This window comes from Cricetulus griseus, chromosome X (assembly GCF_003668045.3).
Source record: "Cricetulus griseus strain 17A/GY chromosome X, alternate assembly CriGri-PICRH-1.0, whole genome shotgun sequence".
Taxonomy (NCBI): Eukaryota; Metazoa; Chordata; class Mammalia; order Rodentia; family Cricetidae; genus Cricetulus; species Cricetulus griseus.
In genome coordinates this window covers 1,924,474-1,950,567 of record NC_048604.1, presented here as the reverse complement: position 1 = coordinate 1,950,567, position 26,094 = coordinate 1,924,474, and the positions used below count along the sequence as shown (strand labels likewise).

General features: G+C 47.3%; 1 protein-coding gene and 1 pseudogene across 3 annotated transcripts in view; one reads left to right on the top strand and one right to left on the bottom strand.

Annotated features, from left to right (window-relative positions):
- Nucleotides 1-3,136: 3,136 nt before the first annotated feature.
- Pdzd4 (PDZ domain containing 4) overlaps nucleotides 3,137-26,094 on the bottom strand; it is a 30,682-nt gene continuing 7,724 nt past the window's right edge. The window contains exons 2-8 of one of the 3 annotated variants that reach the window (XM_027432484.2): nucleotides 8,995-9,248; nucleotides 7,763-7,853; nucleotides 7,205-7,303; nucleotides 5,946-6,008; nucleotides 5,485-5,586; nucleotides 4,988-5,098; nucleotides 3,137-4,800 (exon numbers count right to left, since the gene is read on the bottom strand). In XM_027432484.2, the coding sequence (XP_027288285.1) occupies nucleotides 3,277-4,800; nucleotides 4,988-5,098; nucleotides 5,485-5,586; nucleotides 5,946-6,008; nucleotides 7,205-7,303; nucleotides 7,763-7,853; nucleotides 8,995-9,248 (2,244 nt within the window). In that variant the 3' untranslated portion in view covers nucleotides 3,137-3,276. The remainder of the gene's footprint in view (nucleotides 4,801-4,987; nucleotides 5,099-5,484; nucleotides 5,587-5,945; nucleotides 6,009-7,204; nucleotides 7,304-7,762; nucleotides 7,854-8,994; nucleotides 9,249-26,094) is intronic. The other 2 variants (XM_035450151.1, XM_027432485.2) reach the window with 2 other exon arrangements.
- LOC100750878 lies at nucleotides 19,294-19,784 on the top strand (annotated as a pseudogene).

The following is a 26,094-nucleotide window of genomic DNA, read 5'->3' as shown; positions in this document are numbered from 1 at the left end:
GACATGGGACTCCTATGTCCATAGGGAGAACTTGGGATCCAACTGCCCTTATCCACCTGGACAGCAGAGATACTTGAGTGGAGAGCTGTACTTTCCCCAGTGTCCTCTGGTTTCTGTCATTGCCCTGATTGCCAAATGGCTTGGACTTTGACCTTCTCTTTTTCTAGTCTTTGGCCTCTTTGGAAACATCTTTTTAGCAGGGCAGTGCTGGCACATGCCTTTAATCCTAGCACTCAGGAGGCAGAGACAGATGGATCTGTGTGAGTTCAAGGCCAGCCTGGTCTATAGAATGAGTTCCAGGATGGCCAGAGCCATACAGAGAAACCCTGTCAAACCTTCCTTGTCCTCACCAGTTCTCCAGAGTAGAGCTGGGTCTCCACCTGGCTCCTTGTTAGGAAGTCTTCCCATGGCTAACTTACAGTAAGCAGGAGGACCCTGTGACTCTTTAGGACTGGTTTTGGCCTGAGGCCTCCTTTACCTTACTACCCCTGTAGTTGGGGATGGCATCTTTCCATACAGAGAAGGCAGGGGCCTTTGCTAGTCCCTCCTCTCCAAGTTCGTCAGTCAGAGCCATCACAACCAGCCTCATCTTTGTGGTGGGGATGGTCATAAGCTACGTGCAAGTGCTTTTGTGGTTTGCTTGCTTATCAATGAGGCCCTGTCTTGCTGATGTGGTTGAAGTTGTCATATTACCAGTTGCCTTAGGCATCAGGGAACACTCCTGGACTCCACACCCTAAACCACTCCATGTTGCTTCCTGTCCTGCTGCTGTTCACAACATCCAGTTTAGTGCTGGATCTTTGAAGGTCAGCCTCCCAGACCTCCAGAAGTATGCTCCTTCCCTAGTGATGTCTCTGCTATGAGCATGTAAGGGCCTGTCAGGAAGCCCTGCTTGTACTCTTTGCTCAGGTTTTAGCATAAGCTGGACACCAGCCACTTGAATAGTGTTCCTTAGTACTATGGAAGATTAGTTGGGGGAAGATGCTGGATGCCAAGCCCCAAGTAAACCCATCCCACTGCATGCTTAAAGCCACATTTCTAGTTCTATCTGCTGTCCAGGATAGGTCATTAGAACAGCTGGCCACACCCTAGTACCTAGGCTTATGAAAGTGTTAGAGGCTCCTTGTTTAACTTGGCAAACAGTGGAAGGATCGAAGTGCAGTTTATATGACCCAGGTTCATCCAAGCAAGAGGTCTGCCATGTCCAATTTTTTTTTTTTGGTTTTGTTTTTCAAGACAGGGTTTCTCCGTGTAGCTTTGGAGCCTATCCTGGCAGTCGCGCTGGAGACCAGGCTGGCCTCGAACTCACAGAGATCCGCCTGCCTCTGCCTCCCGAGTGCTGGGATTAAAGGAGTGTGATGCACTATAGAGTGGTGCTGAGAGTCTGAGAATTGGATAACAACAGAGCAGCAAATTCAGGAAAGGCCAGAGGTGGGAGCAGTAGCTCTTCCTTGGCTGCTGTGGTACAAATGACTGTGTTCTGACATGATTCTGTGTAGTTGGCCAGTGGCAACAGCTATTGGCCAACCAGTTGCTTTTTCTGGTTCTGGCTGCACCACCTGGCCAGACAGCAATGATAGCTAAATGTGAAGTTGATACTCCAGGGTATCAGTAACTCAATGCTGCTAGCCCTCCTTGATGCCACCTCTCCCTGAGCCAGTCAAGGCAGCATAAACTTCAGAAAAGTATCAGCACATATCCTGGTCCTGAGACCCTGCCACGATAGAACAATGGGATGACTCCAGAGCTCTCAGTAGCTGGAGGGATGCCCAAGGAATACTTGGCCTTGGTCTCCTTCGCTGGGAAGGCGTAAGGAACTGGAGATGTCCCTACAAGTATCTGGAGCCAGTACCTAGCCCTCTGCTCTCCTATTACCACCACTCCCTATAAATCTCTTTTCCCCTCCCTATTCAACAGCAAGGCTACAATGTGCATTCCTACCCAGAGCTATTGAGTGGCAGGGACATGAGGCAGTATCCTTATGACCCAGCCTTCCCAGCAACAGGACTCAGCTTCTGGGAATGGGCCCCAGATTTCCGACTCACATCCATCTTGGCATCTTGCCCACCACCAATTTGCTTGGAAATATGGGCATTTAGAAGCTAATGAACTGACATCTCCCAGTACAAGCAGCATGATGACAATGAACACAGGGAGTCCAATCAACAGAGCAAAAAAGCAGCTTGCTTTATTCTTGGGGTGTAGATGGGGAACAGGGGTATCCTATAGCCTCCAATACAAACTTCACCAAGACTGCGAGGCACCCAACAAGTGGCACATTGGAAAGTTACATCACTGGAAGAGGTTCTAGGCATCTCTCATTCAGCCCACTTTCCTTTCACTGGGTCCAGGCCTACCAACTCCTACCAGATCTTCTCTAGGCTAGGTGAGATCTTCCATTGTGCCCATTGGGTTAGCTTCTTAAACCCCTGGATATTTAAGCTCCTTGACTCAGGCCACTAAAGAGTGTCTGCTTTAGATGGCACAGGCCAGGGGTTAGCAAATTCTTTTTGGATGTATACTGTGCCCACAATCCCTGTGATTTTCATTCTCTTTCAGTCACTGGGGAAGGAGGTGGGCCCCATGGGTGTGCCTTGAAAGCCAACTAGGATGCTCCCTGCCACCCTCAGAGTAGAGACCACCAGGACAGCTGCTTCCTATTCTTCCCCATCCCCTTCCTTTCCCTCCCACTCAACCCTCCCTCCTTTCCTTCCCCCAACCTCCTTCCCAGCTAGCATTCGGTGGGATCCACCTTTGTTAGGCTGCCTGAAGGATCTGCCAACCCCCAGAGCAGGTTCACAAAACAGAAAACTATTGGCAAGCACAGAAAAGGGAAAAAACCCCACAAAATTCAGGGTTGCCTTTGTCTACAAATAACTGAGGCTTCCAGGGGTGGGGAGGCCATGCTCAGTAAGAAGCTGGTCATTCTCTTGTGCTTAGGATAGTCCACCTCACGTCTCTCTGTACTGACTTCCTTATCTCCCAAGAACAAACCAAGAGTACTGTATGCACACACAAACATGCATGCACACACAGGTGCCCCTTATGGTTATGCCCTCTATGCTGGCTGTTGGTATAGCCTCTTGGGGAGAAGTAAATAGGTGGTGAGAGAAGTGTTCATTTTAGGGGCTTTCTATTACCAAAGTCCTGTGCACACATACAGATACATGAGTGTGCATGAGCACAGCGTGCAAGCACACACAGACACACACTAGATTCTAAGGGAGGGTGAAGGCCAGGCGCTCTAGGCCTGGGCTGGGCTCCTGCTGGGGAAGCTCAGACAGTGGTGACAGAGAGCAGAGGGTTGTAGATCCTTTTTCCATCAGCTGAGCGGGCACCATGGGCCAGCATCTCTTGGATGGTGATCCAGTTGTCCAGGATCTTCTTGTTTCGCTTCTTCATGGTCTTACGGTGGCTCAGTGCAATGATGTTGAGCTCAGGCTTGCTGTCACCATTCTGCTGCTCCCTTAGACACTCAAGGCGGCTCTGCATCATGAATTCACGCCGCTTCCGTTGCTCCCGTGCTCGGATCAGGTGCTGCTTTCTCTCTTCCTTGCTCCAATAGCGGCCCATCTTCATCTCACTTACTGCATCATCATCAGTGGTCATGCCACTACGTTCCTCACGGATCTTCAGGGCCCTAGCCTTCAGCAACCGATCTCGCACAGGCCGCTTGGCCACATAGCGTGTTCCATCACTTCGCACCTTCACCTTCCATTCCATGCGGGGTGTTTCGACAGCTGCAGCCACCACTCCACCCACCCGAGGACCACTAGCCAAACTCAAGGAGCCATGGCCCAGATCCTCCAGTGTGCGTGGTGGGGCCAACTGCACACAGCTGCGGTAGTGCTCACTCTCCTGGCCATGATGACGCCTGGAGAGGTAAGGGCTGCCTTCAGGGCCTACACGCTCCAGCGTAACACCTGTCTTGGCACTGCGGCGGACACGCTCCTCTGTGTGTTGTCTCCGGCCCACCTCAGGATCCCGAGAGAGTGATCGGAACTTGGCTGAAGGAGCCCCCTTAGGGTGGGTGGTGACAGGAGGACCAGAAGGGGTCCGGTTCAAGTTGGAATTACCAGCAGTAGATCGCTTCAGGGAGCTCTCGGGCAGAGGCTCCACGAGCAGTGGGGTGCTACGGCAGCTCTCCCCAGTGTTGTAGGCGCTGGTGCTATCTTTGTCTGATTTCTCTGGCAGTTCAGAGATATCAGACAGCTCGTGCTTTTTGGGCTCACTGGCTGCCAGGTCATAGAGGCTCTCTTCCTCCAGCAGCCAGGCCTTCATACAGCGCTCCCGCAACTGCTGCATCTTCTGTGCCCGCAAGATGTTGCGGCACTTGAACTCTAGGTGCCGAAGCTCCTCCTCCAGCATGGCCATCTCATGGCCTAGGCTCTCATTGCGGTTAACGTCCAGGGCACTGTTCCCACTGGAAGCCCGGGAGAAGATGCTTAGCTGGTTGCCATTCTCCAGGTGGCACTTGATCTCCAGCAGTTCCCGGTAGCGTTCATACTCTTCATCCGTGAGCCCAGGCAGGTCAGCCCCTCCCAGTCCTGCCCCCTCAGCCAGCAGAGAGTCCATGCTAAAGTGGAAATCCCTGCTCTGCATGGCATCCCCTTGCAGGCCAAACTTGCGCAGGCTTCCAGGGGTGTTGGTGGTACTGGGAGGCTCATCCCCCAGCAGGTCATGTTCAGAACTCTCTTCATTGCGGGTACTGTCATCAGTCCGACCCACCCCGCTGTCCAGCTCCTGGCTGTTGCTCAGTCCTGGGCCCCCATCAGGAGCCCCCTTCTCATCATTTTCAGTCTGGGACAGAAATGACAAACACAGTCAGTTAGGTTCCCACAGACAAGTGTGATGCAGTAGGATTAGAAACAAGTTCACAGCTGGTTCCTCTCTGGGCCCAGGCCAGGAGCCCATATACAGCTACAGTCCCTTTCTCTCCTCCCTCTCTGTTGCCCTCCCCACTTAACAGGCCTTCATCCTTCCTCACCTGCTGGGCAGGGGGTGACTTCAGCTTCCGGGCACGGAGGTCCCCTTCATTCTCAGACCCAAAGTCATCTAGGAAGTCATCTCTGTCACTGTCTTTCCACCGCTTTGCTAGCTGCAGAGACAGACATAAGTTAGCCAACAATTTTCTTTCTTCCTTCCTTTCTCTCTTTCTTTCTTTCTTTCTTTTTTTTTTTTTTGGTTTTTTCGAGATAGGGTTTCTCTGTGGCTTTGGAGGCTGTCCTAGAACTAGCTCTTGTAGTAAACCAGGCTAATCTCAAACTCACAGAGATCCACCTGCCTCTGCCTCCCAAGTGCTGGGATTAAAGGCGTGCGCCACTACCACCCGGCCTAGTTAGCCAACAATTTAAAGACTTTCCCAATGCCCCTTCACATTGCCCAAGGCCCCATGCTCTCAGTGAAGTCAAACAGACCAGTAGCTTTCAAGACAGAAAGCCTTCGAGGGGCCCTATGTCATCCTAAACAGGTGGACATACACACCTGGCTCTCAGGACGGGCCACCAGCAGGGAAATGTTGGTGTTCTCCTCTTGGCTCAAGATGGCCACTGCCTCCTCTCGGTTCTGGACATCCATCCCGTTAATCTGCAGAGGTCCAGGGGACAATCAACAAGAATGCTAATGGAGGACTCTGCTAAGGATAGGCTCTTGAACTCTGGGAAGGCATAAATAAGCAAACTGCATCAGGGGAAAGGATGGCCTGGCCTCTGCAAGAGCATGTGTGCTCAAAGAATGGGGAGCAGAAATAGAGGGAAAAGTAGGTGGGGTGGGGGTGCTGGCAGGGATATGTGAGCCACTTAGGGCAGTTAAGTGGAACAGAGATTTGGTCCAGGTTCCAGCATACAAGGCTAGGTTCTCAGCAGAAAAGATCTAGGAATGGACCATGGAGAGAAAGGAGAGGGTTGCCACAGGGCAGGCTTGGCAACCTGACCTTGAGTGCTCACCTGGATGATTCGGTCTCCCTCACGGATCCGGCCGTCTTTGGCTGCAATGCTGTTGGGATTTACCTGCAGGACACATGCATCTTGGGGACTTGGGCACCTATGGTGTCCTTTTCAGCACAAGTGAGTGTGTATGGGTAGCTGCACCTTGGTGTACTCCCAAGGCAAATGCCAGACTTGCTCACTTTCCCACCTCACCTCAGAGTAACAGCATCCAAGTTCGAGGAAGCAGAGGCAGGACAGTGGGCCCAGGCAGTCTGCTTCCTCAGCTTGGAAGATACAGAATGACCAGAATGTAGCTCCCTAGCCCATACCCAATACTTCTGTATTTGCCCCTATCCCTTGTACTGCTATGCTCTTGCATCAAAGTCTTTCTTTTTCTTCAGTGGTAAGAAAGCTAGAGCCTTGTGTATGCTAGGGAAATACTTTACACTGAACTATACCAACTCTTTTGAAGAAAGATTTATTTTCCTTTTTTATGTATGTGCACATCTGAGTATAGGTACTGGTAGTCCAGAAGAAGGTGTTGGGTGCTCTGGAGTTAGAGCTGGTTGTGAGATATCTTATGTGGGTTTTGGGAATTGAACCATACTTCCAGATTACTCCTTCATACCCCCACACACCCCTTTAAAAACAGTCTATGTAGCTCTATCTAACCTCAAACTGAAAGAAATCTACATGTCTTTGCCTCTATGTGTGCTGGGTTTAAAAACACAATTACCCACATCTGACTTGCTGTGTTTTTGAAATACAGTCTCATAAAACTCAGGCTGACCTAAAACTATGTAGGCCAAGGGTGACCTTGAACTTCTGACCCTCTAAAGTGCTGGGATTATAGAGGCATGAGCTACCACACTCAATTCAGAGGCTTTTTATTTTATTTTTTGGTCAGGATCTAGGTAGTGGCATATGGCTGAATGCTTCTTCATACATCTGAGTCTGGGGTTTTTGGGCAGCGGGACTTTTTCCATTTGGAAGGATAGCTGCTGGGTACATAGACATCTGCCGAAGGGAAGGGAAGTGGGGAGAGAAGAGGTGGGGTGTTTAAGTTCCTGATGTCTGCACAGACAGGACTGTGTCCCTGGATATAATGAAACCATGGTCACCCTGGCCTTGACACTCACAATCTACTTACTGTAACCTATTGTTAGGCCTCTGGGCAGCTCTAAATTTTGAACAGACTTTGTGGAGAGACCATAGACTTCAGTTAGAACAGCTCTGGGGCTCTGTGTACCACAGCCTGCCACAGCATCTCTCCATACCTCTCCAACGTAGATGCCCAGGTCCTCCTCATCATCTGTGCGGTAGCACACCATCAGGCCCAGCTTGTCTTGGTGGCTGTTTTTACATAGCTCCACCTCCTGCCACAGGGGTATGGGAGGAAGTACAGTTATAAAGAACTGAAGTGTATGAGCAGGGACGCCTGCAGACTTGGCCTAGACCCTACCCCCTAGTACCCCCAGCACCCCCATGTCTTTTGCTTCAGTTACCTGAATTGAGTATGCAGCCTGTGACTTTCAGGGCTCCCTTCTCTTACCATCCTAAATGTTGCAAGTGTTCAGTGGCTTCCCTATCAGGAAATGCCTAATACATAGTATGTACACACAGGATACGGACATGCATGGGACACAGAATTACCAACACAGACAGAAGGAACACCTCACCCACACCCTCTCTGACTCAGGCTGCTCTCTACTGGGAAGGGTCATGAGGCCCAGCCACCAGGGGGCAGCAGGAGCCAAGCCTGGGCAGAGCTGCAGAAAATGAGCCTGCTCAGGCTTCAGGCTAGCCAGACTGGTCAGGCCAGCCACTAGGCTCACCTCATACTCCAGCTCGTCCATTCGCTCTGCCTCCTGTGGGCCGCCCTCCATGAACTCCGCTGGGTCATAATACTCATGGCTGATGGGGGGGCTGCCCAGGAGAAGGGGGGGTCAGATGGGCCATCTGCTTCTTTGGCACCCTAGCCCCAGCTGCAAGCTGGCCAGTCCCAGTGTAGTAAGCAGAGAATCCTGTTCTAGATGTAATCCCTAGGGAAGGTGGCCAAGCTGCTGCCTCTAGAATCCTTTTTTTTTTTTCCAAAACAGGGTTTCTGCGTGGCTTTGGAGGCTGTCCTGGATCTCGCTTTGTAGACCAGGCTGGCCTCAAACTCACAGATATCCGCCTGCCTCTGTCTCCCAAGTGTAAAGGCATGCACCACCACCGCCTGGTGAACCCTCCTTTCTGATCTACACAAATGCTGTGGAAGGATCAGGAATGTTCCTCAAGTAAGAGTTCTTAGGGGTCCATCCTAAGGACCTAGGCAGGCACACCTAGTTTCCCCATCCTAATTCCCAGACCAGGGGCAGAATTCTCCAAAGATCTAAGTGCTGTCTCTAGCACTGGCCCCACTCATGCAGAGCCCTCAGGAGTTATCCAGGCCTTCTACAGAGCAGACAAGTACCCCTCTGCCTCCAGGGAGGGGTTGCCCTCCTTGCCTCAAAATTAAGACTGACTATTCACTGCCTTGTGGGCTACCTCTCTGAACAAAAAGGTTCCCAGGACCACCTCCCTGAATCCCCCAGTGGGATTAGCAGGATGAGTCAGTACTGTTCACATGGTCACAGCCACCAGGCCAGGATGAAAGGCCCTTCTTTTGAGAAGGCCAAAGAAAGAAGCCAAAGAGATGGAGAAAATTCAGAGCAGGTAGAAGAATGGGACAGACAAAGGATGCAAGAAGATTCAAGGAGAAATGCTTGTGAGAAGACAGAGAAGATGGGGCAGAAGAAAGAGGATGGAGGAGCAGCCAGGTCCTGGGCACATTGGCTCCCTCTTAGTCTTTCTGTTGGCTGGTGCCAAACCTGAGGCCAAAGGCCTGGAGGTTTCTGAGTCCGAGTGCCATTGTCAGCTATGGAGGTCAAAGAACCTGCTTCCTGCTCAAGAGTGGCAGCTGAGTTGGGTTTCCCGACCATGGCTAGAGCTGCAGCAAGCCACCTGTGGGTCACACAGGGACAACTGCCCCAGATGGCATGTCCTCTCTGGAGGCAGGGCCCAGGCCCTCCTGAGGGCAACTCACAGCTCAGAGAGGACGTACGGCTCCAAGATGCCCATGGGTGGGGTGGGTGGGCGCAGCTTGCCCAGTGCCATGATATGCTCGAAGGTGATGTCGGTCTGAGTGCCACTGTCCACCAGCTGAAGGTCATGGCAGGAGCTGTCCCCCCGCAGACGGGGGCTGCGTCTCAGCACCTGGATCACCAGGGGCTCCTTGGAGGCACGCAGGGCCTCTAGGGTTTGCTCCTGAGACAGCTTGGAGAGCTCCTTCCCGTTCACCTGTGGCAGAGATATGCCTCTGTGAGAACCCTCATGAGCTGGCTTCTCCCCTCTGGAGGTGAAGGCAAGCAGGACCCTGAGCTGCTAACCAGCATCCAGACCTGTTCAGCCAAGGGATATGCTCTCCACCCACAGCCCTGGCTACCCCTGGTGCCCTCCTTTCCCAGGCAGACCCCATTCGACAGCCTCCAACCCAGAGCCTGAGTATTGTGACTCTTTAAGTCAGGTGACTAAGTATCTATACAGGGTCTGAAAGTTCTGCCATGACTTCAAAACATCTGCAGTCCCTCCTCCACCAGGACCCATCCAAAGCTCTCTGATCCTCCCTTCAGGATCTGCCTCTCCTCTGGCAGCACTGAGGCCAGAGCTCGAATCTAGAAGATCCAGAGTCCCTTGACAATGACTGAGACAAACTAGCCAGTCTTAGTGAGTGTCAACTTGTGCCCACCCAACACTAGGGCCAGAGGATGACCAAGTACATACAGCAAAGCAATGAACACAGGGAAGGAGGAGTGAAGAAAACACTAAACATGTACAAGAAAATGGGCTGTTCCTTCTGATGACAATTGTCTTGCTGAAGAGAGAGAACCTCCTGACATTAAAAAAGGGTCTAGAATTGCAAGGTATCCTAAAAGAGTTGCCAAGTGGCTCTTACAAGGCAGCACAATTTTCTGGGCACTTGCTATGCACCAGGTTGCAGGCACTGTTCCTAAAATGAGTCCCCACAAAAAACCAAAGTCCTGACAACTTTAAGGGAGACACAAGTATTGCCTCTGTTGAGCAGATAAGGAAAGTGAGGTTCAGCTAGGTGAACAAATTGAGTCAAGGATAGCCTTACAGTGGCCAGAATGAGGGGCAAAGGAGGATGCCTGAGGCAGAAGCAAGACTGGGAACAGCTAGGTAGAAAGAGCAGAATGCGGGGTAGGGGTTGGGGGTGGAAGGAGTGGTCTTTCAGACAGAAGCAGGTCAAGACCCTGGCTGGGGAAAAGGAAAGGAAAGGAAAGGGGAAGGGGAAGGGGAAAGGAAAGGGGGAGGGGAGGGGAAGTGAAAGAAGGGAAAGGTAGGGAAGAGAAAGGAAAGGGAAGGGGAAGGGGAGGGAGGAGGGGGGAGGGGAGGGGAGAGAAAGGAAAGGAAAGGAAAGGAAAGGAAAGGAAAGGAAAGGAAAGGAAAGGAAAGGAAAGGGAAGGGAAGAAAAGGAAAGGGGGAGGGGAGGGAAGGGATGGAAAGAAGGGAAACGGAGGGAAGAGAAAGGAAAGGAAAGGGAAGGGGAGGGAGGAGGGAGGAGGGGAGGGCAGGGCAGGGAAGGGAAGGGAAAGGAAAGGAAAGGGAGGGAAAGGAAAGGGAAGGGAAGGAAACAAAAGGGAAAGGAAAGGGAGGGGAAGGAAGGGAAGGGGAAGGGAGGGAAAGGGAAGGAAAGTATAAAAAGGGAAAGGAAAGGAAGCCCACCACAAATTAGGACACTTGTCAAATGCCAGCAAAGAAAGCAGGAAGCAGTTTTGGAGATGGCAGTTGCTGAAAAACCTTTCTGTACTGAACAAGACTATACCCATTGGTCCTCACTGGGATGAGCTTACTGGTATGGAGCCAGCCATCATCCCCACCTAGAAGAGAGAAAGGTAGGCAGCATCCTTGAGTCTGTGTGCAAAGAAAGTAGCGGGCCAAAAATAGAGGTGACACTTGGGGGGAAGGAGAGGATCACTGTAAGTTTGAGGCCATACATACATAGCAAAACCCTAAGTCCTCCCTATCCCAGAAAAAAGAAGAGCTGGGTATGGTGGCTTGTGCCTTTTAATACAAGACCTTGTAAAAAAGAGGCAAGAGGCAGGAAGATCAGAAGTTCAAAGTCACCCTTAGTTATAAAACAAAGCATGCATTACAATAGATCCTGTCAGACATAGACAAAAGGAAGGAGGAAGAGAGAAAATAGGTGATGAGGCTAGTTTTCCTAGGGACAGAACAAGGTGAGAAGCACAAGGAATTAGAAGTTCCCTAGCTATGGCTGTGGCTACATGCAGTTATAGAAAACACAGCTGTAAGTCCTCTGCTTCGCCTAGTCACCCCAACATTTGCAAATCCGCAAAGATCCTGTGTCATGCACTCACAGCATAAGCACCTGCCTGTGACTCATAGAGATGCGTTAGAAGGGACTTTGGGGGCTGGAGAGATGGCTCAGAGGTTAAGAGCACTGACTGCTCTTCCAGAGGACCTGAGTTCAATCCCCAGCAACCACATGGTGGCTCACAACCATCTGTAATGCTGGTGCCCTCTTCTGGTGAGTAGGCATACATGCAGACAGAACATTGTATAACATAAATAAATAAACCTTAAAAAAAAGTCTCCATTTTTTGTTGTGGGTTATGACTGTAATCCCAGCATTTGGGAGGTGAAAGAAGGAAGATCAAGAGTTTCATTGACGCTGAGGGTTGGTGGTACACACCTTTGGTCCCAGCACTTGGGAGGCAGAGGCAGGTGGATCTCTGTGAGTTCAAGGCCAGCCTGATGTCAACCAGGCTACATGAGGCCACCTCAAAAAAAAAAAAAAAAAAAAAAAAAAACCAAAACTACAACAAAAATTCAATTTTTTCTGAATTTAAGAGAAACACCAAGCTAGGCGTTGGTGGCGCACACCTTTAATCCCAGCACTCAGGAGGCAGAGGCAGGCGGATCTCTGTGAGTTCGAGGCCAACCTAGAGAAACCCGGTCTCAAAAAACCAAAAAAAAAAAAAAAAAAAAAAAGAGAGAGAGAGAGAGAGAGAAACACCATTGTAGAACATTTAAAAACTACAGAAAACCTGCCGGGCATTGGTGGTGCACATGTTTAATCCCAGCACTAGGGAAGCAGAGGCAGGTGGATCTCCGTGAGTTCGAGACCAGCCTGGTCTACAAGAGCTAGGTCCAGGACAGCCTCCAAAAACCAGAGAAACCCTGTCTCAAAAAACCAAAACCAAACAAAACAAAACAAAAACAAACAAACAAACAAACAAACAAACAAAAAACTACAGAAAACCAAAATTCCTTGTGATTTCAGGGATGTATGTAATGCTGTGGCTCTGTGGACATATTTCCTGCCAGTCTTCTCTTTATGTATATTATAAGGCAGGGGCAGATCTTCAAACGCTAGTGGCCTTGCCCCTACTATATAGCAAGACCATTTCCAATTTTTTAATATAAAGAATATGTCAGCTGGGTTATGGTAGCCCATGATTTTAATCCCAGTACTCAGGTGGAGGCAGGTGAATCTCTGTGAGTTCAAGGCCAGCATGGTCTACAGAGTGAGTTCCCGGACAGCCAGGGCTACACAGAGAAACCCTGTCTTGAAAAACAAAACTGAACAAACAACAACAAAAAAGAATTGGGGTATTTTCATGTATCTTTATGTAATCTGTGGTTATCACAGTAGATAATTACTGGAACATTTTCAAGGGGAACTGTTTCTCTTAAGCAAGACATTTTCTAGAATACTGTTCCTAAAAAATTAGATGGAGCTAGGTGTGGTGGCACACTAGGAGGCAGAGGAATCATGAGTTCAAGGTCATTCTCCTCTATATGGGGCAGTAGAGATCTGCCTAAGCTACATGAGATTCTACCTCAAAACAACACATAGGGGGTAAATAAAGGAAAGAAAGGGGGAGGAGAAGGGAAGGAGGGTGGTAAGGAGATAGAGAGGGAGAAAAGGAAGGGGAGAGCCAGAAAAGCAGTCTACTATAGAGGCCACAGTTACCCAGGCAGACTAGGGAAGGAACTATACACAGGACACTAGCCAGGATGTGTGTAGGTAAAGGCCTTTGACAAGGAATGGCCTCCCCAGCAGTGGCTAGTGTCAGCTGTTAAAAACAGACAAGCATATCAGCATTGTGACTGAGAAACTTGCAACTGAATAAATGGAATTAGAAACAAAGGCAATAAAGACTACGCCTCCTGGCTCTCTAATTGCTTTACTACACTTCACTGTCATCTGTGTGCTTGGCATTATTTCCATTCTGTGTGTCTGGAAATAAACACTTGATGGTGCCTGGCTGCACATTTCTTTACTCTGCTCATTGGTGTCTTATACTAGTGGCTTGAAATGAGCAATAGCTGAGTGTTCACATCACAGAAATCAGCCAGTGCTCCAGCTGTCTACTTAGTTTTGTTTTGTAACATCTGCTAACTCATCACTACTCTTAAGTGAAAACAAAGAGGCAGAAGAGGTCAGAGGTGATTTGGGGGTTTCTGTGTGGGAGGAGTTACCCTGAAAATCCCAGGGCAGGATGACGGGCACCGGGCACAAGCACAGGGTGGGCTGTTCAGGTGACACAGAACCACAGGAATGTCTTTCTCCCTGGAATCATTAAGTTACCCAGCAGCCACGTTACCATGGAAACCAGGCCCAGGCACTGGGAAGAGCTTGCAGGGCAGGCAGGTGGGGGCTGGGAACAGTCTTAGCACCTCAGAAAGGAGCAGAGCCAGAAGGCTCTCCTGACCTAAGTGGTGGTCACACCCCTTGGACTCCTCTCCGTCTGCAGATCATGGTGATCCTCAAGAACTAGTGAGGGTAAATAGGAAAGAATCTGTTACAAGGAAGAAGTAAGAAATCCTTGTAGAGTGGGTAAAAGCTCCCAATAAGATGGAAATACACAAGGCACTGCACAAAGCCATGTGGGACCAGGTACATGGCCAGAGACAACAGCAGGGTTCCTACATGGAACCCTATCTGCCTGGTCCCCACCTGTTATCAGGCATTCACACAAGTAGCAGTGTCCAAATGCTGGGACTCAGCACTCACATATTCCTTGCTGTCACCTGTTACAAGCTCCAAACAAATCCAAACAGACCAGTGATGTAATTGAAGCAAGGCAAACACCCTGCCTTGGGGATGAATGAACAGTGTGTATGGGGTGTAGGAAAGAGGACACTCTAAATATGAAAACAGAAACAACAGAAAATAATTGGAAGCATTTGGAACAAGACGCTTTATAAGTACTAGCCCAAAGAAAACCATCACACAGCATGAAGAAAACAAAACTCAGTAGCTACTTAGCAAAGGACATCAATGGGCAACAAAGCCATCCACGGGAAAGGTGGGCCAAACCAGTCCAGTGCTGGATGAAAAGGATGCCTGTTAGGATCATTGGGACTGGGGACACCAAACCACTAGGATCATGTATGTGTTGTGACATTTTATTACAGTGTGCAAAGGTGTCACTGTGGTTGGTTTAATAAAAAGCTGAATGGCCAATTGCTAGGCAGGATTTCTAGTCACAGAGGATGCTGGGAAGAAGAAGGGTAGAGTCGAGGAAACATGGAGGAAGCATGACATGTAGGAGATAAGGTAACAAGCCATGAGTCACCTGGTAGCACATTAATTAATAGAAATGGGTTAATTTAAACTAATTAGAAACAAGTTTAAGAGGCTGGAGAGATAGCTCAGCGGTTAAGAGCACCACTGACTGTTCTTCCAGAGGTCCTGAGTTGAGTTCCCGGCAACCACATGGTGGCTCACAACCACCTTGAATGAGATCTGGTGCCATCTGTTGGCATGCAGGTAGAAGACTGTATACATAATAAATAAATAAAATCTTTAAAAAAAGAAACAAGTTTAAGCTATTGGCCAAGCTTTCACAATTAATAATAAGTCTCTGTGCCATGATTTGCAAGCTGGCTGGCGAGACAGAGAAAAACTCACAACATGTATGTGCCAACTAAAAGCATATTCTGGAGTATAGCATGTGTGTTCTGGACTAAGGGCATTTATATCCTAGTAGCAGCAGCCAAACAAGTTATTCATTGGTAGAACAGGTACAGTACACAGGCAGGGGTTGTACAGTTTATGGAAGAGCGTGTATTTCTGCAGGGGAGTTAAGACATAATCTCACTAAATTATTCAGGTTGGCCTCTTAACTCTCTGTAGCAGAGGCTAGCCCTAGAAATCTATTTTCCTGCCTCTACCAAGTATAACAGGTACATACTACCTGATTCACACCTGCTTCTTTTAAAGGCATCAGCAGTAGAAAACCTGCATGAAAATCACTACACAGAATCTGTCTGGGAGAGAGGAAGATCAGTTTCAAATCTGCCACAAATACCTTCATTAAAGAACAAGTGTGGAGGCTGCCATGGCCCAAAGCGAGGCTGGGGCAAGTACTTATACCAGTGTTTATCCATGTGTAAAGTCAAATCAAGAAGGTCTCAAGTCATTCAGGCCAAGACTTCAATATCCACTATCAGAGGAGGTTTCATCCACCAGACAGAGGCAAGGCACCACATCATCTCAGGCCTGGGCGGCCAGGTAACAGGAAGGACCTTTTTTTTGCGGGGGGCAGTGAGACATGGTTTCTCAGCATAACCTTGGCCATCCTGGAACTCACTTTGTAAACCAGGCTGGCCTTGAACTCACAGAGATCCATCTTCCTCTGCCTCCTGAGTGCTGGGATTAAAGGTGTGGGCCACCACTGCCTGGCCTAAGGCCAAGCACTGATAATTAATAAGCCTCTGTGTGGTTATTTGGTAGTGACTGCCAGAACATAGAAAAAACCATGCCTACACTCTTCTTCAACACCTGTTTTGTCACTTCCTGACCTTCAATTCTGCTACTCAATGGAAGCTCAGGAAGTAGTATCCCATTGTTAACACAGCTAACCTGTCCACCAAAACAACTATCAAATCACCACCATGTCCCCAAAACAGAGGGTACAATGAAAAATCTAATCTGTCCAAGATTGTGGGGGATTACGGTTTACACAGCACAACACACAGATTGGCCACATGGACTGGGCAGACAATTTAGTCTGAAAGTGCTTGTCACGTAAGCTTGAAGACCTTTAATTCAATCCCTAGAACACCGTGCTGCTAGTTTTACGTCAACTTGACACAAGCTACAGAGCCATTTGAGAAGAGGGAACCTCAATTGAGAAAATTATCCTTTTCAGGGCTGTGGTAACATACACCTTTAATCCCAACGCTCAGAAGTTTGAGGCCAGCGTGATCTACAGACTGAATTCCAGGACATACAGGGCTTGAAAAATGAGGGGGGGATATGTCCTCATATGTCCTCACTAGATTGTTCTTTGGGCAAGCCTGTGGCACATTTTCTTCATTTATGATTGATGTGGGTGGCCCCAAACCCTGGGCTGGTAGTTCTGATTGCTACAGGTAAGCTAAACTGGTCGGTGGTGGTGCACCCCTTTAATCCCAGCACTTGGGAGGCAGAGGCAGACAGACATCTGATTTGGAGGCCAGCCTGGTCTACAGAGCAAGTTCCAGGGCAGCCAACACTACACAGAGAAACCCTGTCTTGAAAAACAAAAAGAAAGAAAAAGAAAGAAAGAAAGAAAGAAAGAAAGAAAGAAAGAAAGAAAGAGAAATGCCTTTGATGATGGACTGTGATGTGAAAGTGCACATTAAAATAAAGCATTTTCCTTTTTATCATAGCAGTAAAACCCTAAGCACATTGTTAAGAAAAACACACTGGGGCTGAGTGCTGATAACACATACCTTTGATCCCAGCTATCACCACTCAGGAAAATGCAAGACCCTCCCTGAGTTTGAGGCCAGCCTGGTCTACAGAATGAGTTCTGAGACTTCAAACTGGGGGGGTGGAGAAAAAGAAAAATGCTGGGCACCAGGCATAGTGCTGTACACCTTTGCTATGAGTTCAAAGCCACCCTGGTTTATATATCTCAAGTGCCAAGGCTGTATAGTAAGGTTTTGACTTGGGGTATAGTGTACGAGACAGAGAGAGCTAGTGAGCAAGACAGAAATGCTGAATGCTGAAGGGGGCACACTTGTAATCCCAGAGCTGAGGAGGTAAGACAGGAGGATGCATAGCTGAATCAATCAGTTAAGTATCAAGCCAGATGAACCGGGGGTGGGGGTGGGGGGAAATGGTGCACGCCTTTAATCCCAGCACTCAGGACTCAGAGGCAGTCAGATTTCTGTGAGTTTGAGACCAGCCTGGTCTACAAGAGCTCCAAAGCCACAGAGAAACCCTGTCTCGGAAAAACAATAACAACAAAAAGAAGGTATATCAAGCCAGATGAAACCCTGTATCAAAAACCACAGCAGAGAGCTGGAGAGATGATGGATGGTTCGGTGGTTAAGAGCACTGGCTGCTCTTCCAGAGGACCTGGGTTCAATTCCCAGCACCCACAAGGCAGTTCACAACCATCTGAAACTCCAGTCCTAGAGGATTCAACACCCCTTTTTGGCTTCCACAGATACTGCATACATGTGGTGCACAAAAATATATAATACATGATGGCAAAGCACTTACACAAAAAATAAAATTTGATGGGCATTGGTGGCACACGCCTTTAATCGCAGCACTCTGGAGGCAGAGGCAGGCGGATCTCTCTGTGAGTTCGAGGCCAACCTGGTCTACAGAGCGAGTGCCAGGATAGGCTCCAAAGCTACTCAGAGAAATCTTGTCTTGAAATACCAAAAAAAAAAAAAAAGAAAAGAAAAAGAAAATTTGAAACAAAACAAAAAACAAGGTGCAAGGCCAGACACAGTGGCACACTCCTATAATCCCAGCAATGGGAGATGGAGGCTAGAGAGTCAAGAGTGGTTATCCTCAGTTAGGTAAAGAGTTAAGGCCAAGCTGGGCAATGAGTGGTGGCGCACACCTTTAATACCAGCACTCAGGAGGCAGAGGTGGGTGGATCCCAGAGAGTTTGAGACCAGCCTGATCTGCAGAGTGAGTTACAGGAGAGCCAGAACTGCTATACAGAGAAACCCTGCTTGAAAAAGAAAACAGAAAAATACCCAAGTGAAAGAAAGCTAGGGAGATGACTCTGAAAATATAAAGTTGCAAAATCAAATCACCAGTACCAATTAAGAGCATGTGCCTACAGTCAAGTCCCAGGATTGAGGACTGAGGAAGGTAGGTCTTAGAAGCTCATTGGTTGGTTCACTGAAAGTTGAACAGTGATAGAAGAATACATCTGGGATCTTTCTCTGGCCTCCACATGCATGCAAACAGACACCAACACCTGTACATGTAACATACACACACACACACACACACACACACACACACACACACACACACACACACACACACACACAAAACAACAACAACAAAAAAAAAAAACAGAGCAGCAGTTTTGGAATGGAGCCAGTTTTAGGATGATGGAACCTGAGAAGTGACCCAAGCAGCCCTTTGGAGGTGCCCAGAAGGTTGTGAGTGAATCCCCATGATTGGAAACGGAATTATTTACAGTTAGAAGTTTGGTTTTGCTTTGTTCAGATTGTGAGTACCCTGGCTTATTTTTGATTATACAGGGGCCCACAGTTGAACGACTTTAAAAAAAGAGACCAGATTTTTTAGAGAAACTTTGAAAGAGACTTTTGATGCTTTAAAGAGACTGAACTTTTATTTTACTATTGAAGGAGTGTTTCGAGGCAGGATTTCTTTGTGTAGCCCTGACACCCCCTCTGTAACCAGACTGGCATCACACTCACAGAAACCGGCCTGCTTCTGACTCCAGAGTGCTGGGATTAAGGGACTTAAGTTGTACATTACCACAACCAGCAAAACTGAACTTTTAAAGTGCTTGATTTTCAAAGACTGTGGGGGCTTTTATAATGTTTTTTTTTAATTTTATGTGCTTTCTTGTTTTGCCTGATGTATGTCTGTGTGAAGGTGTCAGATTCCCTGGAACTGGAGCTACAGACAGTTGTTAGCTGCTATTTGGGTGCTGGGAATTGAACCCAGGTTCTCTGGAAGAGAGGCCAATGCTCATAACCACTGAGTCATCTCTCAAGTCCCAATTGTGGGACTTTTAAGGTTTTTGTTTGTTTGTTTTGTTTTTACAGGCAAGAGTTTCTCTGTATTGCTTTGGAGCCTGTCCTGGCACTCACTCTGGAGACCAGGCTGGCCTCAGACTCACAGAGATCCGCCTGCCTCTGCCTCCTGAGTGCTGGGATTAAAGGACTGCACCACTGTTTCTGAGGTGTGGTGGTGCTTGGGCAGAGCTCCCTTCCTGACTCACTGCTGTTCGCTCCCGCCCAGGAACAAGTTGGTCAGGAAGCCACGCCGTCGCCTTGCAGCCATGGCTTTTAAACACCCGTGGAACCTGAGGTGGCAATTCACTGAATTCCAATCACACTCACTAGCTGCAACCTGACGTCTCTGAAAAAGGTGTGCGCCAACTTGATCAAAGGTACAAAGGAAAAGAATCTGAAAGTGAAGGGACCGGTGCGCACGCCTACCAAGACTCTTGAGAATCACTACAAGAAAAACATCTTGTGGTGAAGGTTCCAAGACATGGGATCGTTTCCAAATGAGAATCCACAAGCGACTGATTGATTTGCACACAATCCTTCTGAGATTGGTTTTTCGACACAGGGTTTCTCTGTGTAGCTTTGGAGCCTGTCCTGGAACTCTGTAGACCAGGCTGGCCTCGAACTCACAGATCCTCCTGCCTCTGTCTCCTGAGTGCTGGAATTAAAGGCGTGAGCCACCAACGCCCGGCTCCTTCTGAGATTGTTAAGCAAATCACTTCTATCAGTATTGAGCCAGGAGTGGAGGTTGAAGTCACTATTGCAGATGCCTAAGTCAACTATTTTATTTTTTAAAAGATTATTTATTAATTATGTATACAGTGCTCTGTCTGCATGCATGCCTGCAGGCCAGAAAAAGGCACCAGATCTCATTACAGATGGTTGTGAGCCACCATGTGATTACTGGGAATTGAACTCAGGATCTTTGGAAGAGCAGCCAATGCTCTTCACCTCTGAGCCATCTCTCCAGCCCTAAGTCAACTATTTTTAATAAATTGACTTAACCAGTTGTTTAATAAAAAGGCATGCACCACCAATGACCAGCGCTACTTTTAATACTTTATGTTGAGATGTTGATACTGAGATGAGATCTTGAAGATAAACAAGAAAGGAAAGGTTATGCCTTAATAACTGATACTGTGTATCAAGTTGACAAGGGGTCAACTGTAATGGTTGCTTTTTGATTTTCGTTGTTTTTTCAACTTGACACAAAGCTAAACACATCTGGGGGAAAGTATCTTTATTTTAAAAAATGCCTCCATAAGATTTCTCTGTAAGCAAATCTATGGGATATAATCTTGATTAATGATTGATGTTGGAAGGGCCCAGACCATTAATGGGTGGTACCACCCCCTGGGCACATAGTCCTGGCTTGTATAAGAAAGCAGAGCTGGCCAGTGGTGGCACACACCTTTAAGATCAGCACTTGGGAGGCAGAGGCAGCCTCCCAAAGCTACACAGAGAAACCCTGTCTTAAAAAACAAAAAAACAAAGAAAGCAGGAAGCTGGGCGGTGGTAGCCTACACCTTTAATTCCAGCACTCTGGAGGCAGAGGTAAGCCTGGAATACATGAAATCCTGTCTCAAAGAAAAAAATTCAATATCAGAAAATATTTCTGGACTCAGTGTAGTTAAGTAGCACTTCCATTACAGGGGGTGGAGGTGGGGTTAAAAATTATTTCCTTCATAAATCCAAGCCTGTACATCTTTAAGAACAATCTGGGGGCTGGAGAGATGGCTCAGCAGTTAAGAGCACTGGCTGGTCTTCCAAAGGTCCTGAGTTCAATTCCCAGCAACCACATGGTGGCTCACAACCATCTGTAATGAGATCTGGTGCCGAACACTGTATACATAATAAATAAATAAATCTTAAAAAAAGAACAATCTGAAAGGAATCTACTTTGTTTATACTATTAGAGAAATGTCACTTACTGAGAAAGACCATTGGCAGAAAACAAAAATGTTTCCTTTATCAAGTACAACCTACCTACTTCGTAACAATCCAGAATACTTTATCTCCCAATACTTCCTATATCTCCAAATCACTCCAGTTACCAACGACTCTTCTTTGATAGCAATCCCCAAGGCCTGTGTTATAGTCAAATGTAAGTTTCAAGGTTGTTACTATCAGCTGCTCCTTCATTCTGTACTAGTACCACATCTTTTTCGAAGTAAGCACCACACAAAAGATACAGAACATCTCAAAGATCTATACTGAAGACTCCAGCAATTGCCACCCAGGGGCACTACTCCCTGGCATGGGATTTTGTTTCCTCTGGATGATGGACTCTTCCGCACCCAGGTGTGCTCACTTCCAGATTTGTTGCTGAGTTTGAACCCTTGGGAAGGGGTCCCAAGACCAGTGGTCATCTCCAGATATCATAGCACTGGGCACTCCTCATTCCAGTCTGACTCAGTATCCCCTCCATACACACAGCCAACAGAATTTTATCTCAAAGTATAAAATATTCAGCCTTCTATAAAGTAATAAGAAATGCCTTTAAGAAAAAGCAACTATTGGGGGTGAGGGGAGGGAGAGGGAGAAGGGACTTACATGTGAAACAAGCTTGTTCCCTAACTAGAACTAATAAATAAATATATAAAAAAGAAAAAGCAACTATTATTCAAATTTAATTACAGGGATATTTGAGCCAGTGTTATTATTGTGGTAGAATACACCTAACACAAAACTAACCACTTTTTAAATATACACCAAATTGAACATAGTGACATATGCATTAAGTTTCAGCATTTGGAAGGCAGAAGCAGGCACATCTTTTAAAGTTCGAACACAGCCTGATCCACATAGTGAGTTTTTGGCCAGCCAGAAGTACACAGTGAAACTTTGTCTCAAAAAATGGGGGAAAAAAGCCAGGCTGGTGATGGTGGTTGTTGCACACACCTTTAATGCCAGCACTCCAAGGCAGAGACAGGCGGATCTCTGTGAGGTCAAGACCAGCCTGGTCTACAAGAGCAAGTCTCGAAAACTCAAAAAAAAAAAAAAAAAAAAAAGGAAAAAAAAGAAAAATCTAAAAATTTTAAATTAAATACATGTAACCAGGAAATGTTTAGGGAATCTATAATGCTCCACAGATACCTACATAACCCAATACCATTATTTAATTTCAGGTTTAAATTACCTAAAGCAAATTGTTTTTATTAGGAGGCAGGGTCTGGTAGTTCAGGCTGGCCTTGAACTCTTGAACTTCTTGTTCTCTGGTCTCTACCTTCCCAATGCTGAGATTAAGGTGGGTATCTGCTTTGTGAATGAATGAAGTATACATGAGGAAAATGGGGCCCCAGGTGTGCCATCTCCAGTGTTTTGTCAGAGGTGCTCAGATGGGGCATCTTGTGATGAGTATAGTCCAGGGCAAAGCACTGGAAACTGGGAAGATGGGGAGGAGCTCTGCTCCAACTCTGCACTAAAAGGAAAAAAGCTGAAAGGTAAGGACCAGTGGCAGCTGCTTCTCTGTGCGGGTAGAGGACTTGTAACACAGCTTCCCCCCATGCTTAAGAACATAATTGGGCCTTTTTATCCCAGCACTCGGGTGGCAGAGGCAAGCAGATCTCTGTGAGTTTAAGACTAGCCTGGTCTACACAGTGAGTTTCAGGACAGCCAGGGCTGTTATACAGAGAAACCCTGTCTCAAAAAACCAAAACAAAACAAAAATATAATTGGAAGGTGGCAGGAGGGGACAGACAGAGCTATATCAAACAGTACATGGCAAATGAACATGCAACTCAAGAGTTCCAAGTAGGTTGGGGTCTCCTGCATACATGGGACCAACTACTAAATATGTTGAGATCCAAGAAAAGTGGATTATTGTTCAATCATAGAATGGAAAGATGAACATGCTGATATGCCCAAACATGAATGGACCTTAAAAATGGTTTTATATTAGCAGAGCAGTGTTGGCGCACACCTTTAATCCCAGCACTTGGGAGGCAGAGGCAGAGGCAGAGGCAGATGGATCTCTGTTAGTTCAAGGCCAGCCTGGTCTCCAGAGCTAGTTCCAGGACAGCCTCCAAAGCCACAGAGAAACCCTGTCTCAGAAAACCAAAAAAAAAAAAAAAAAGAATAGAAAGCAGACACAAAAGGCACATATTATATGCCATTCCATTTAAATGGAAGGTTTCCATCAGACAAATCCATGGGGACAGAAAACAGTGTAATGGTTGTCAGGAGCTGAAGGAAGGTGAGTGGGGAGTGGCAGTTTAATGGGAGGCAATGAATGCACTCTGGAATGACAGTGCTAATGGTTGAACATTGTGAACAGATGAAATGTCACTAATGTTACATTTTACATTATGTGTATTTTGCCACAATAAAGCTGTTGCCAATGTCCACAGTGACTAGGGATGTCCTTACAAAAGAGAGGAGGGACAACTACAGGGTTGGGGCTTAGCTAGAAATGGAAATGCTTACTTCCTTGTTTTCAGAAAGGATCTTACCTATAATGTACTCTCTGTAGCAGATATTATCTTTAAACTCCTGTTGCTATTTCCTTTGCCTTCTAAACACTGAGATTATAGGCTGGGTCCCCCCCATGTTTCCTTACTTGTAGCTTGGAGGTCCTGAGACCCATAAATGTCTTTAGTGGTATCTACACTTAGCAAGAGCCACCAATTTGAGTATCCTCTAACCACTGTTGTTGGGTTTTGTTTGGATTTTGGTTTCTACTTGTTTTCTTTTGTTTCAGACAAGGCTTTTCTGTCCTGGAACTCACTCTGTAGACCAGGCTGGCCTTGAATTCACAAAGATCCACCTGCCTCTGTCTCCCGAGTGCTGGGATTAAAGGTGTATGTCAGTAAGCTCAATTGTTGCTAAATTTAATTACAAATGTTTTTTTTTGATTTGAGATCATGAGGAGGAAGCCATGAAGTGGAAAAATGAGTGGAGAACTTTGAGGCGCCTTGACATTGACTGGTTGGAAATTAAACTCATCAAGAGAGAGAAGCCAAGGGCAAGAAACCAGATTTGGGAGGGGAACAAGATAGATGGAGAAGAACTGGGTGGGGGGACCTCAGACAGATAAAGCTCAGTCTGAGTAGACACACCCTTCCGGGAACTTTTGCATAGGTGCATGGGAGCAACTCAAGACACCTTTGTTTTTGTTTTTTTTTGGGGGGGGCATTTTGTCAGGAAGGGATGAATGCTGATGGAGACTGGTGGAGGAAAATAATTCTTAAAAGCCAGAGTTGGAAAAAGGGGGTAGGGAACAAGACCTTGTGACTGTGGGGCAGATATGCAGGGGCCCCAGGAGCACTGGCCCCGCCTTCTGTATCCAAAGCTGCAGACAAAGGGAGCGTGGCGCAGCTGCAGCGGCGGCGGCGGCGGCGGCGGCGGCGGCGACAGTGAGGGCAGACAGACACAGCATTGAGGCCAGCCTAGAGCTGGCAGGCAGGCGCACTGAGGCATCAACAGGACCCCCCAGAACTGATCTCCCCGCCCCCGCGTTGTGTTGTTCAGCCTGATCTCATCCCATCTGGGGGCTGGGGTGCCTTCCTACTAGTCCCAGGTCTCCAGAAACCTGGGACTAGTAGGAAGGTACTGGGGAGGTGGGGCCAAAAGAAAAGAGTCCTACAGGCCTGAGATTTCCTATATGGCTTGAGAAATGGTCCTTCGCACTTTCATGGACAACCAACTTTCATGGGTGAAACTACATCATTTCTACGGAACCCGGGTGCCACCATCAGTCAGCTTACCCCATTCTTCAGATGAGGTGTCTGAGGCTGGGGAGAAAAGAAACCGGAAATTAGCCTCCAGTTCCCACCAACCTGCTGGCTGTTAGTTCTGCTCTTTGGAGTGTACAGGAGATATGCTGGAAGCAGCTTCCTATGCCCAGACAAATATTATTGGGATGTGGAGGTGAGCTGATCAAAGTGAAAAGAAACCCCAAAGAAATATAGCAGATACTCAAAATTCTGGGTTTATTCCCTTCCCCCACCTCAATGGCTCAACAAAAGTCTCCATTTATGTTTTCCCAACTCAGAGTTTCAACCTGCATGTTTGCTTTACCCAGATCTTCCCATAATGCACACCCGTTTTCACTTACTCATATTTGCAGAAGCATTAGAAAACCCCAGACCATCACTCCATTCACCGTCTATCTAATTTATCACAATTTTCACCTGGCATTTCCAAAACTCTCCAATTGTACCATGACACCCTGTAATGATATTTTGTTTATAATCTAACAAATAAAGGTTGCCTGAAAATCAGAGTACAGAGCTAAGGCACTAGTTAGCCACACACACAGTAAACCACTAGTTAGCCAAAGAGGACAGACAGTGGTGGCCACACCTTTAATCCCAGCACTGGGGATACAGAGGCAGATGGATATCTGAGTTCAAGGCCACCCTGGGCTACATGAGAGTGAATCAGTCCAAAAGAGAAACAGAGCTCCCACCTTTGATCCCAGCACTTGGGATGACATACCTTCAATCCCACACTAGAGAGGAATATAAGGCAGGAGCTCAGTGCAGTCTCAGGGAGTCTGAGGTTTGGTGGAGAGCATGACAGTCACTCGAGGATAGGATCACCCTCTTTGGTCTGAGCCTTTGTAGAGGCAAGAACTCTAGTGGATTGGCTACTTTGCTTTTCTGATATTCATTCAGGCAAGCTTTATTTGTATGATTACAAACAAAATATCTCAACACCCTTATATTTTCTTCTAATCCTGGATCAAATATCATGTTTGCCCCTTGCTACTTTAGTATAACCTATCCACTTTTTCTTTTTCACCTTTCATGGCATGGCCTCTTGGCAGAGTCCTTATAGAAGGAGATCCCAAAATCTACAGTTGCTGACTTGGTCTCTGTAATGAGACGCAGATTAATTATTTTGGCAAGAACACTGGACACGTGATGACACAGTAAAACACAGTGTCCTCACTTCTGTCCCACTGTATTCCAAGGATGGGGATGGCAGCTTCATCACATAGTCAAAGTAGTGGCTGCAAATAAGGCTCCCTTTATAACGTATACTTTGTGACAGGGTCTTGCCATAAAGTTCAGGCTACCCAGCCTCCCCAATGTTGGGATTACATGTGTATTACCATGCCTAGCATAAGGTGTACTTTCTC